The sequence below is a fragment of the Castanea sativa genome, chromosome 11 (assembly GCF_040712315.1).
Source record: "Castanea sativa cultivar Marrone di Chiusa Pesio chromosome 11, ASM4071231v1".
In the NCBI taxonomy this organism is placed as follows: Eukaryota; Viridiplantae; Streptophyta; class Magnoliopsida; order Fagales; family Fagaceae; genus Castanea; species Castanea sativa.
In genome coordinates, this window is record NC_134023.1 from 38,086,071 (window position 1) to 38,098,863 (window position 12,793).

Below are 12,793 nucleotides of genomic sequence, written 5' to 3' on the forward strand. Positions count from 1 at the left end.
GAGGGAAAGTAATAGGGTTTTGTTTTACACAAATAAAAAATAATGGAAAAAAATTTGGGTTCTAAAAAAAATTTAGTACGCGCCAAAAATTTGGCACCGTGCAAAAAGAAATCAAAAAAATTCAGTACCGCACTTTTTTTCTGTCTTTTCAAAAATTTTAGTAGGCACTTCACTGTTTTGCTAGTCTGCAAGTGCAGCAGTGCTATTTGTATACATGAATAGTCAATGAGAGTCATACCTTTGTTTTTTAGTTTTTAATATAGAATGAATAGGAGCCACACAAGTTTAATATTATTTTAAGCCTTTAGTTTTTGTTTTACTTGCAAGTTGCAACACTGTGCGTTATAATACTTTTTTTTTTTTTGTTGGTTAAGTGTACATTTTACTATGTACAACTTCTCAAAAACATTATTATATATATATATATATATATATATATATAACCACTACTTGATAATTATGATTTAGCTTTGATATTCACTGGATTTAGTGTTTTTATTCTTCTTATGATAATTATGATTAGAAAAAAAAAATAGTAGTTTTAATTAATTAAGTTAATCAATTTAAACACATCTTTTATGCATTATTGTAAACTACAAAAACTTGAATTTAGATAATTGATTGATGACATGCCCATTAATCTTTGATCACCTTGAAATTTTGTAAGCATGAAAAATATATGAAGATAATATAATCTAACAGAAGACTTTTCAAATTCCACATCGAATTAAGAAATATAGGGCTGAGTTCAAATTACATCTGATGTAACTCTAAAAAATGTGACACCACCTAATAACTTATTATTGAATTCATATTTTGAAAATCCAGCCGTTGGATTACATGTTTTATATGTTCTTAATATGCATGCCAATTTTCATGCCAATCAAGTGTAATTTAACATCTGATCTTTGAACTCATCTTTTATGCGTTATTTGAAATAACAAAAACTTGAATTTAGACAATTGATTGATGACATGCCTATTAATATTTGATCACATTTAAATTTTGTAAGCATGAAAAACATATGAAGATAATGTAATCTAACGGTAGACTTGTCAAAATTCACATTGAATTAAGAAATATAGGGCTAGGTTCAAGATACACCTAATGCAATTCTAAAAAATGTTATACCACCCAATAACTTAATATAGAATTCATATTTTAAAAATTCAACTGTTGGATTACATGTTCTATATGTTCTTAACATGCATGCTAATTTTCATACCAATCGGGTGTAATTTGCCATTTGATCTATAAACTCATCTTTTATGTGTTATTTTAAACTACAAAAACTTGAATTTAGACAATTGATTGATGACATGCCTATTAATCTTTGATCACCTTTAAATTTTGTAAGCAAGAAAAACATATGAAGATAATGTAATCTAACGGTAGATTTGTCAAAATTCACATTGAATTAAGAAATATAGGGCTAGGTTCGAGATACACCTAATGCAATTCTAAAAAATGTTATACCACCCAATAACTTAATATAGAATTCATATTTTAAAAATCCAACCGTTGGATTACATATTTTATATGTTCTTAACATGCGTGCTAATTTTCATACCAATCGGGTGTAATTTTCCATTTGATCTATAAACTCATCTTTTATGCGTTATTTTAAACTACAAAAACTTGAATTTAGACAATTGATTGATGACATGCCTATTAATCTTTGATCGCCTTTAAATTTTGTAAGCAAGAAAAACATATGAAGATAATGTAATCTAACGGTAGATTTGTCAAAATTCACATTGAATTAAGAAATATAGGGCTAGGTTCAAGATACACCTAATGCAATTCTAAAAAATATTATACCACCCAATAACTTAATATAGAATTCATATTTTAAAAATCCAACCGTTGGATTACATGTTCTATATGTTCTTAACATGCATGCTAATTTTCATACCAATCGGGTGTAATTTGCCATTTGATCTACAAACTCATCTTTTATGCATTATTTTAAACTACAAAAACTTAAATTTAGACAATTGATTGATGACATGCCTATTAATCTTTGATCGCCTTTAAATTTTGTAAGCAAGAAAAATATATGAAGATAATGTAATCTAACAATAGATTTGTCAGAATTTATATTGAATTAAGAAATATAGGACTAGGTTCAAGATACACCTAATGTAACTCTAAAAAATGTCACACCACTCTATAACATATTATTGAATTCATATTTTGAAAATCCAACCGTTGGATTCCATGTTATATATGTTCTTAACATGTATGCCAATTTTCATGCCAATCGGGTGTAATTTGTCATTTGATCTTTAAGCTCATCTATTATGCGTTATTTTAAACTACAAAAACTTAAATTTAGACAATTGATTGATGACATGCCTATTAATATTTGATCACCTTTAAATTTTGTATGTATGAAAAACATATGAAGATAATGTAATCTAACTGTAGATTTGTCAAAATTCACATTGAATTAAGAAATATAGAGCTAGGTTCAAGATACACCTAATGCAATTCTAAAAAATATTATACCCCCCAATAACTTATTATTGAATTCATATTTTAAAAATCCAACCATTAGATTACATGTTCCATATGTTCTTAGCATGCATGCTAATTTTTCATGCCAATCGACTGTAATTTGCCATTTGATCTTTAAACTCATCTTTTATGCGTTATTTTAAACTACAAAAACTTAAATTTAGACAATTGATTGATGACATGCCTATTAATCTTTGATCACCTTTAAATTTTGTAAGCATGAAAAACATATGAAGATAATGTAATCTAATAATAGATTTGTCAAAATTCACATTGAATTAAGAAATATAGAGCTAGGTTCAAGATACAACTATTGTAACTCTAAAAAATGTTACACCACTCAATAACATATTATTGAATTCTCATTTTGAGAATCCAACCGTTCGATTATATGTTATATATGTTCTTAACATGCATGTCAATTTTAATGCAATCGGGTGTAGTTTACGCATTTAACCATTATTATCCATTTAACTAATTAAATCTAACCCAAACCTAACTCAACCAAATTACTATGGGTAAACCCCAACCCACCCAATTACCCAATAATCAAAATTACCAAATTGCCTCTAAAACTTGCAAATAACCAAAGTACTCCTAAAATCCTCTAAAATTGCCGAAATGCACCCTAAACCCTAAAAAATGACCGAAATAATGGGTATTTTGGTAATTTTTTAGCCATTATTTAAGTTTTGGAGGGTATTTTGGGAATTGTTTTAGGATTAGGGGTATTTTGGTAATTTTCAAGCATTAAGGCTATTTCGGTCAGTTTTTAGGTTTCAGAGTTATTTCGATTATTTTTTAGGTTTAGGGGTTATTTTGGTAATTTTTTGTGTTAGGGGTATTTCGGCCAAATTTTAGGTTTTGGGGGGTCATTTTTTAGGCTTTGTGTGTACTTTGGTCATTTTTTAGGATTAGAGGATTTCGGTCATTTATTAAGTTTAGGGGATATTTTGGTAATTTTTAGTGATTTTTGAGCAAATTTGGTGATTTCTGGGATATTTTGGTAATTTTTGAGGTTATTTTGTGGGTATTTTGTTCATTTTAGATATTTTGAGATATTTTGGTCATTTTAGTGGGGTTTTAGCATAATTGGTGATTTTAGAGATTTGTAGGAGTATTTTGATCATTTTAAAGGTTTCATGGGTATTTTGCTTATTTTAGAGATTTTGAGGATATATTGGTCATTTTAGTGGTTTTTGAGCATATTTGCTGATTTTATAAAAATTGGCTTTGGGTAAGGTATGTATATTTATGGATAAACAGACCGGGTATATATGGGTATACCCTGCTCATGGTCATCCTTAATTATTTGTAAACAATAGGTGACGAACACTTATTTCGTCATCAAAAACACCTTCATCTTAATATTGGATGATGAATTTGAAATTTCATCACCTCTGGTTAGTCTTTGGTTAAACAATAGGTGACAAAAATTTATTTCGTCACCAAATACACCTACATCCTAATATTGGGTGACGAATTTAAAATTTCGTCACCTCTGGTAGGTCTTTGGTGACACAAATATTTTGTCACCCTAGGTTTGACTTTTTTCATGACTTATAGTGACAAAATAAATATTTCGTCACCAATTGGTACATCTTTGGTGACGAAATATTGATTTCGTCACCAATTTTAAAATTTTTATAATATTTGGTGACGAATTCTTCTTTTCCTCACTAAATGTTATCATTTGGTGACGAAATTGTTTATCCTCACTAGATTTTGTCACCATAGCCCACTTTTGTTGAGCATGGCTTCCACTGCCAGTGCCACGCTGGACACGAGATGCTCCAGGTGTGGTTGGGTTTTGTTGGGTGGATCGGGGTTTTCTGGTTATGGGTGTGGGTTGATTCCATGGTGTAGGTTGATTTGTGGGTGTTGGGTTGATTCCGTGGTGTGGGTTGATTTGTAGATGCTAGGTTGATTCCATGGTGTGGATTGATTTGTGGGTGCTAAGTTGATTTGTGGGTTTAGGTTGGTTCGGTGGCTTTGGATTATGGGTGTGGGTTGATTGATTTGGTGGTGGTTTTGTTGTGGGTTGTGTCGTGGGTTGAGGCCGTGGGTTGTGTTGTGTGTTAAGGCTGTGGGTTCTCGTTCTCTCTCTAGTGAAATCTCTATGTAATGGGTGTGGGTTGACTGATTTGGTGGTTGGTTGTGGGTGGTGAGGGTGGTGACATTGAGTGGGTGGTGGCTGGCCGTGGCCATGAGTGGTGGGTTGATTGTTTTAGCTTGGAGAAGAGAGACACACAGAGAAAGAGAGAGAGAAATGTCTCATGGAGAAAAAAAAGAAGAAGGAATTATAATAAAAAATAAATATTTTTTTAATGAAGTGGTAAAAAAATAAAACCTTTTATGTTTGGGTGTATTATAAAGTGAATTGTTAAAATAGATAAAGATAAAGTAGTGTTTTGAAATGCTAAGGGCCCATTTGGTACATGCGTTTAAATACAAAATTCAGTTTTTAAATAATATTACACGTATTTTTACACACTTTTTCACTTACACATATTTAAAAAAAAAAATTATTAGAACAACATTACTAAACAGCTTCTAAATACTATATTTTTTGACATATTTGATGTAAATGCTCTAAAAAAGATAATGTATATTTTTTTAAAAAAATAGAACATAAAAATGCCATGTGTGTTGATATTTCTCTTATTTATTTATTTATTTATTAATTTTTCGGCCGTAAAACGCTAGGAAACTTCCAACCCCGCTCATTTTCCCATCAAAATCAACAGAAATGTCAACTGATAGTTGACATGTGGATGTTAGAATGGTTTCATTTCATTTTATTCTCTGAAAAAATAAATATATAAAAGAGCAAGACTTAAGTACAGTACTTAGGTGCTGTTCCTTAGGTTCCTCTCTTAAAATTCTGCCATATGGCTTTTTTCTCATTAATGAAAGTGTATTTTTTAAGTTAAGTAGTCACATGACAGAATCTTAAGAGGAGAACCTAACAAACAGCACCTAAGACACTGTATGTAAGTTTTGTCCCATATAAAATAAAGCTTGGCAGGAGAAAGTGACACTAATGATGGCGTTGGTGATTGAAATGAAGCTAGGGAGTTGCTTGGCCTTCTCCATGCAGTAAGTGCTAAAATCACAATTGAGGGGCAAGACGGCTCCTCAGATTACGGACATGTGCATGGAGAGGCAGAGTTGGTCTCACAGCTCTAGCTCAAGCATCTTTAAAGTTTGTCGTGGAGTTAAATATTCCAGAATTTGTGCGATTAAAAAAATAAAGAAAAGTGGAAAAGTCATGTGTGTCAGTCATTTTTTTTATTTTATTTTTACGGCCGTACGCGTTTTAAAATTTGAACAGTTAAGAAATTTCCAACCCCGCTCTCTTTTCCCACTATTTTTTTCTCATCACGCAAACCTAAGAACCTAACCCTCTTTTCTAAACCTTTCTTCGTTGGTTCCCTCGCAACTTCTCTCTTTCCCCTTTATTTTTTTTTCCCACTAGTTCTTTTCTCTCAAAGTCTCAGTGATTCTTTATTAATCTCTCCTTGGTTCTCTCTCAGTGACTTTTTATTAATCTCTCGTTCTCCTTTCTTTTTTGGTTTTCACACCAATTCTCTCTCAATCTTCAAGAGTTCCTCTAATTGTCACCAGTTCCTTTCTATTATCTATACAAGTGCGTGTTTGGATCTTGGGGTAAGTACGTTAGCAACTCGTCATATTTTTCTTTTGATTTTTTGTTCATATTGTAAGAAATTGTTTGATGGTCATTGAATTTGTGATTTTGTCCACACAGTTTTTTTTTATAAATAGTTTTGGTTTGTTTCTCACCAACCTTTTCTTTTTTCTTTTATGTTGTTTCCAAGAGAGGAGGCCACGCCACCGCTGCCAGCAGGCCGATCGTCTTCCCCGTGTCGCTGCCTCATCACTGGTATTATTAGACATTTAATGAGAAAATCAATAAAATTTTTATTTGATTTGTAAATTAAGAGAAAATCAACTAGAATCTGTTGAAAATAAAATATTTTAATATGTGAATTTTTCAAAAGAAAAAATTAAAATTATTTAAAATTCAATGCTAGTGATCGATGCAGCACTACCGACCACTAATATCCATGTATCCCAATCTCTAAACATTTTGACATCTCAATTTCAAAAATTGTCGATACTGACTTCAAAATTATTATCAAACAAAATTTTAAAAAGTTGATATTAATGCCATGATAATTTGTTAACACCATGCTAAGTTGCATTGATTTCTTTTTTTCACACTTCGGCCCCCTCAATCAAAATCCTGGTTCGTCCCTGGTTATTGTTACAGAAACACACATAGTTCTCAAGGAATTCGTAGCATATACGATATAGCCAAATCTTCATTTATTTTCTTTCAGACACAATTTGGTTATATTGACAGATCAAACATGGAAACAAAGCCTGTTCATGAATTTCTTTATGACGAAGACAATTATTTGGAATGGAGTGTTCGGGTGAAGACACATTTGACGGCTGAAGATCTTTGGGACATTGTTGAAGCAACGAACGAACCTCCCACACCAGAAAATGAAGCTGCTTTTAAGGCTTGGAGAAAGATGAATGCCATGGCTTTACGTGTGATCCAAAGTTCATTAGGGCCAGACATATTTTCTGATATTATGGAGATTACTTCGGCCAGACTTGCTTGGGAAACGTTGGCAGAAAAGTACAAACCTAAATGTCCTGACCCAAGTAGCAGGTAATTTAGATCATTCAATTAGTTAAAAGTCAAGTATCTCTCTCTCACGTGATTTTAAAAACCGGTTTTACTTCGGACAGCATGGCTTCAGTTCCTTTAGAAGAATACAATCTTGACTCAAATACTGAGTCAGGTACTATCCAGATTTTATCTGATAGGGAGATTACTTCGGACCGTATGGCTTCAGTTCCTTTAGAAGAAGACAAGCTTGACTCAAGTACTGAGCCAGGTATCTCTCTCTCAGTCTCTTTTATTTTGTGTGTGTAAAATAGGCTGAAAGATAACTAAGACGATTACAAACTTCAGAAAAAAAAAAAAAAAAGGCTTGAAAGCATTTGTCAAAACTAGGGGAAAAAAAAAATGAAATAGGCTGTGATTGCGTTAGAGCTAGCCTTAGGTCACGTTTTATGAAGAGTCTCTCACCCAAAGAATTGGAATAGATAGTGACGTGTCACAACGAAATTAAGGTCCAAATAGTTCCCATTGCCACCATCTTACAAATTACATTACACTTTGCGCGCAGTTAATGGTTAAAACTTTGGAAGTCCTCTCCATTTCATTAGAAATAATTAGATTCTCACATAATTATTGTTATAGAAACTGTTTCATTATTTAAAATTTTAAATAATGTGATATTAAATATACTTTAAAATTTGTAATATTTAATGTGTGAAACATGAAATTGATCAATTTTAAATGATGTAATTTATGTGATTTACATAAATTGAATTTATTGATGTAAAAATTCAACTAATTGAAACATTAAAATAACCTTATTAATTTTTCATATATATTAAAAGAAAAACCCTATTTGGTTTTCAAGTTTAAATTTAACTTATTGCAAACCGTACAGTGGATGAGCTTATATATAGAAAATTTGAAGACAAATTAGTTGTGTGAGCTTATGCAATTTAGGAGGTGTAGCTTCAGTGCTCTACGTAGAGAGGCAAAAAATGTATCACATTGTCTAGCTAGACAACATTCATTGAATAGAAAACCAGTGGGTGGCTAAGTTTAACTGCCCACCTTTACTCCTAGCTGACTTGTGCTATAATTTAATAAACACGATATTATCTTGAAAGAAAGAATGAAAGCATTTATTTTTTAAGTATAGGGGCATTTTTTCTCCCCTAAAATTTCTAGAAAGTGTATTAAATATTGGGAGATTTAATAGTCAATATTATAGTGAGAGTTTTATCTCCCGTTTAATAGACAAACCTAACAATGGTCTTTCTATTATCCATAATTCCATATCTTTAGCCCTTTCCTTATCGCTATATCCCAAAAGTTTAAATTCTTTAAAAATTGAATAAGGCAGTCTAACATTAAGTGTAAAAAGTTTCATTAGCAATCTTCAAATATGTCCTAATAAGCGCATTCAGTTTCATGTTGTGACTTTCGAGGCCAATATTAAAGAAAATGTCCTTCATTGTACGTGTTAGATAACCCAAGCTTTTAACCAAACTATTTAACAATTTTGGGTTTACTTTATCTTCATTGTTAGAGTATCTCCAGCAGCTTCTTTATATTTTTTTACAGTTTAGACAGTGAACAGTAATATTTACCTTTTAGTTACTTACTTTTTCAAATACATCTTTAAACAGATTCTCTATCCTTTCTCTACCTCATTTAAATATTATTTCTTCATTCATTATTTATTTATTTTTTAACACATATTCCCATAGCCCCATCCCCACTTCTTTCTTTGCTAATTTTTTATGTAGTTTTATTCTTTTGTTAATGTACAGTAGTTGATTAGATTTGATAAGCTACTATTCATGAGCCCAAAAAAAATCATGATTTAGAGAATCCATTGGAGACCATTTTTTAGGTCTCATTCTCTACTATAGAGATTATTTTGCTTTTACCTAAGCTATTGGAGATGCTCTTATGATAGGCTATAAGCCCAATTGCATAGACATGGCAAAATGTGACAGAATCTTCTGATTCGACCTGACTCGAAAAATACTTGACCCAAACCTGATTTTTTTACCCGAAACAAAACGAGTTGACCTGTGACCCGAACGTGTTTTTTGCGGGTCAACCCAACCCGAACCATTTTTTAAAACTTTTTTTTTTTGTTAAAAAAAAAATGCAATATTGGTAATTGTTTGTTGTGAGCTTTAAGGAAACAATTGAGACATTTACATAATTATATGAAAATTAATTGAAAGATGAATGATTGAGCATTCTGTAATAAGTAAAAATTTTTAGATATCAAATGGCAAAATACATGCCGAGATAATCTAGTTACAGGACAATTAAAAACATAGATTTAAAATTGTAGACATGTATGAAAAATATTCACAAGTGTGAAAATAGTGAAGTCAATAATCAAATTAACATAAATTATGAATGCTTAGACTTATTTTTTAACAATTTATGTCCAAAATAAATGGCTTTTCAAAAAAAATTATGATATTTCTTAGAGTATGTGTTGCTTAACAATAATATGATATTCATAAAAGAGACCATGTATAAATAAGTAAACAATCAAACTTTAATATATATCTCAAATTGAAATAGAGTGCTAACCACAATTGACAATAGATTATAAAATTAATTTTGAAGATTGTAAATTTCTTATATGTTTTTATTCTTTGTCAAATGAATTATCCAATAAGTCATTTGTAATTTTGTTTTATATTTTGGAATGTTGATATTGTGTAGAAATAAAACTTGTGCATTTTTTTTTATTTATCTTTCAGTTATTTTGTTTTAGATAGCAATGTTAGGATTTGTATAGTTTTAAAATTATTGAATAAGTATTGATAAGTGTAATTCATTCTTGATATAAGTGGTGAATTCAAAGTAATGCATTTTACATAAAGTAATTTGTTGCATGACTTCTTAAATGGCAAATGCATATTATTTTCTTTTAAAAAAAAAATTCATGTGAAAAATACGGGTCAACTTGGCCTGCAACCGATTGACCCAAACTTGTTTTTAACCCGCTTAAAATGACCTGTTTTGACCTGACCTGAACCCGACACGACCGTTTTGCCATGTCTACAATTGCATACACAAACCATTGATTTTTATTTATTTATTTATTTATTGAATTATTTGAACATATTTGGTTCGTTGCTTGTCAAATTAAACCATTTACATAAAAAAGAAAAAAATCAAAATATCTCAACTCATGTGACTTACAAAGTATGTTACATGGAAATTTATTATTCAGGAGTTTGGAGTGTTTGCTTAAAACACAACTGAAAGTGCACTTTTATTTGTATTTAAAAAATGTCCTCCATCTACTCAAACTTTCTCACACACTTTCCGGCAAGGCACTTCTTTCTCACACACTTTCCGACAAGGCAATGCCTTAGCCTAGAGAGTGAGAAAGTCATCTCCTTTTTTGGTATTAATGGAGTCTGTTTCTAAAAAATTAAAAAAAAAAAAAAAAAAAAAAAAAAAACTTCTGCCGTTTACTCAAACTAGCATTGACAAAGATGATTTGTTGACTTAAAAAGAGAGTCATGAAGGTGTGTAAAACAGCTCTAATTTCCACTACTGAGGTTGTTCTTCAACCTTCCTACCCTATATGAAAGTTCTTAGCCTAAGCTGTCCTCTATAACTTCTTGAAATTTTGAGGATATTTCTATTATTTGTTAAAGCTTTCGTACTATTTTTGTTGTTAGTGTTCCTTTAGAATGTTTCTCTTGTTTCTCATTTAAATATATGTGAACTCTTAATTCCTTTTGCGAGTATAGCCCATGGCAACAACAAAGTAGAAAAACACTTTGTTAGGTTTTAAAAGTTTAGAACAACTGGCAAACTGTGAATACGAACTTGTCTAGATAAGGATTACTATGTCTATAGGGTATATTAGATAATACTCAAGGTGTTACAAATTAGAACACAAGAACAAGGAATCTGTAAGTTTAAGGAATTCCAAACATGCCTGGTTCGATCGATTGAAACAAAAATCTGCAGAATTTAATTAAGGCCCAACCGCTCATTAAGCTCATCAAGTGACTAGGGTTTCAAATATATTTCACTAAGTATTTAAAAGAAACCCTAAGACACGTTTTGTTATGACTTTGGAGGTGTTTTTTTGAGATCTAAAAGGTACTGTGCCTTATTCTTTCAAAGTTACTATCATAATTCCTTCTACACATCATTAGAATCAGTAGATCTGAAGTTGCTGCAAACAAGATCAACTACTGCTGATGATCTAAACTTTTGAGTAGGATCTCAAAGTCACAAACTGGAGTGTTTGTGTTCAACAAATTCAGAATAGAACAGTCCGGCTTTGGAGACGTGTGTGGTTGTGTGAGTAAGTACTACAAGATGTAGCATTAGATTTATAGTTAAATCTATTGTAAACACTTCCATTCTATTAGTGAATGGTTGCCTTGTAGATTGTTAGGTTAAATCCCCCTTAGGTTTTTTTACCTTGAAACTGGACAGTTTCATTGGTTGTCATCATATCATTTGTCTTATTTACTTTACCGTTTTATGTGAAATGATTGTTATTAACTTAGATCTGCATAATAAACCTAAGTAACAATTTGATTAATTAATTAAGTTAAACAATCTGAGTTTACAGGGGTCTAAACATACATAACACCCTTCTTCTGCTAGATAAGCATTCAAAAAGCATATTTATCATATATTTGATATCTATATATTTATTTTATGCTATTCTTGTAATTATTAGTGGTATAATTTCCAAACAAGAAACTAAGGCAAATATCTCATCCCAATTAATACCCAATGCTGGGCGTACCATTCTCTACCTCCTTTTTTTTTTTTTTTTCACTCTTCTTCATCTTATACACCATTGTACATCAATGGCCTTTCTTCCATACAGCAAAGTTGTTACTTCCATTTATCATTCTTTTCTATTGCCTTGATCTCTTTGTTGATAACATTTCTTTTATATTCTATAGGTCCTCAAACAGGAAAAAAACACATTTGATTATTGATATTCTCTAGTTGAATCATTGAGAGCTTGTATACTTCCCATTTCCCATAGTATTTCACTAGAACTTCTTTCTAGTAATGATAATGAAAATATTTTTATGAATAAGAGATGTTGGAGATGGACATGGATAGGATAGTTCTTCCAAACTTAATTAACATGTTCTTCTCTAGGTAAAGAAAAAAACTAGATATTTCCATTCTTCTTAGGTGTTCCTATTTCATGTTGATTAATTGGACCAATTACATGCAATGTCCAATTGAAGGTACAACTACATTGCTAGTCTAAAGTTAAGTGTAGTAGAAAATAAATTTGACATAGGCAATATGGTTACAATAGGAAAACCTTCGCAAGAATAACTTCAATGAGTGGTGTTTAGATTACCACTCCTTGAATAATCCACTAACAAATATTGAGTTTACGAGTACAAGAAATATAACCTAATCCTAAAGTACCTACCTATAGTAGAACCTACTGACCTATCCAAGCCCATATCTAACCTAGTTGGACTATTCTTTTTAGCTAACTTCTTCAATGTACACGAATCTACCAATGTGTGGTTGAATCTTACAGCAATCATTGATGTAGTTGATTTGTGTAGAGTTCTTCATGGGAACATGCTCCAATAGAAATGGTATTAG

The 12,793-nt window shown here is 31.0% G+C and overlaps 1 protein-coding gene and 1 long non-coding RNA gene across 2 annotated transcripts in view; both read left to right on the plus strand.

The window, feature by feature from the left end:
• Positions 1-5,964: 5,964 nt before the first annotated feature.
• The window catches only part of LOC142617131 (uncharacterized), a 65,703-nt gene continuing 58,874 nt past the window's right edge, over positions 5,965-12,793 (plus strand). The window contains exons 1-2 of the long non-coding RNA XR_012840905.1: positions 5,965-6,189; positions 6,360-6,424. This is a non-coding gene — a long non-coding RNA (uncharacterized LOC142617131). The remainder of the gene's footprint in view (positions 6,190-6,359; positions 6,425-12,793) is intronic.
• The window catches only part of LOC142615298 (uncharacterized), a 32,076-nt gene continuing 26,197 nt past the window's right edge, over positions 6,915-12,793 (plus strand). The window contains exons 1-2 of the mRNA XM_075788035.1: positions 6,915-7,225; positions 7,306-7,454. Of these exons, the coding sequence (XP_075644150.1) occupies positions 6,915-7,225; positions 7,306-7,454 (460 nt within the window). The remainder of the gene's footprint in view (positions 7,226-7,305; positions 7,455-12,793) is intronic.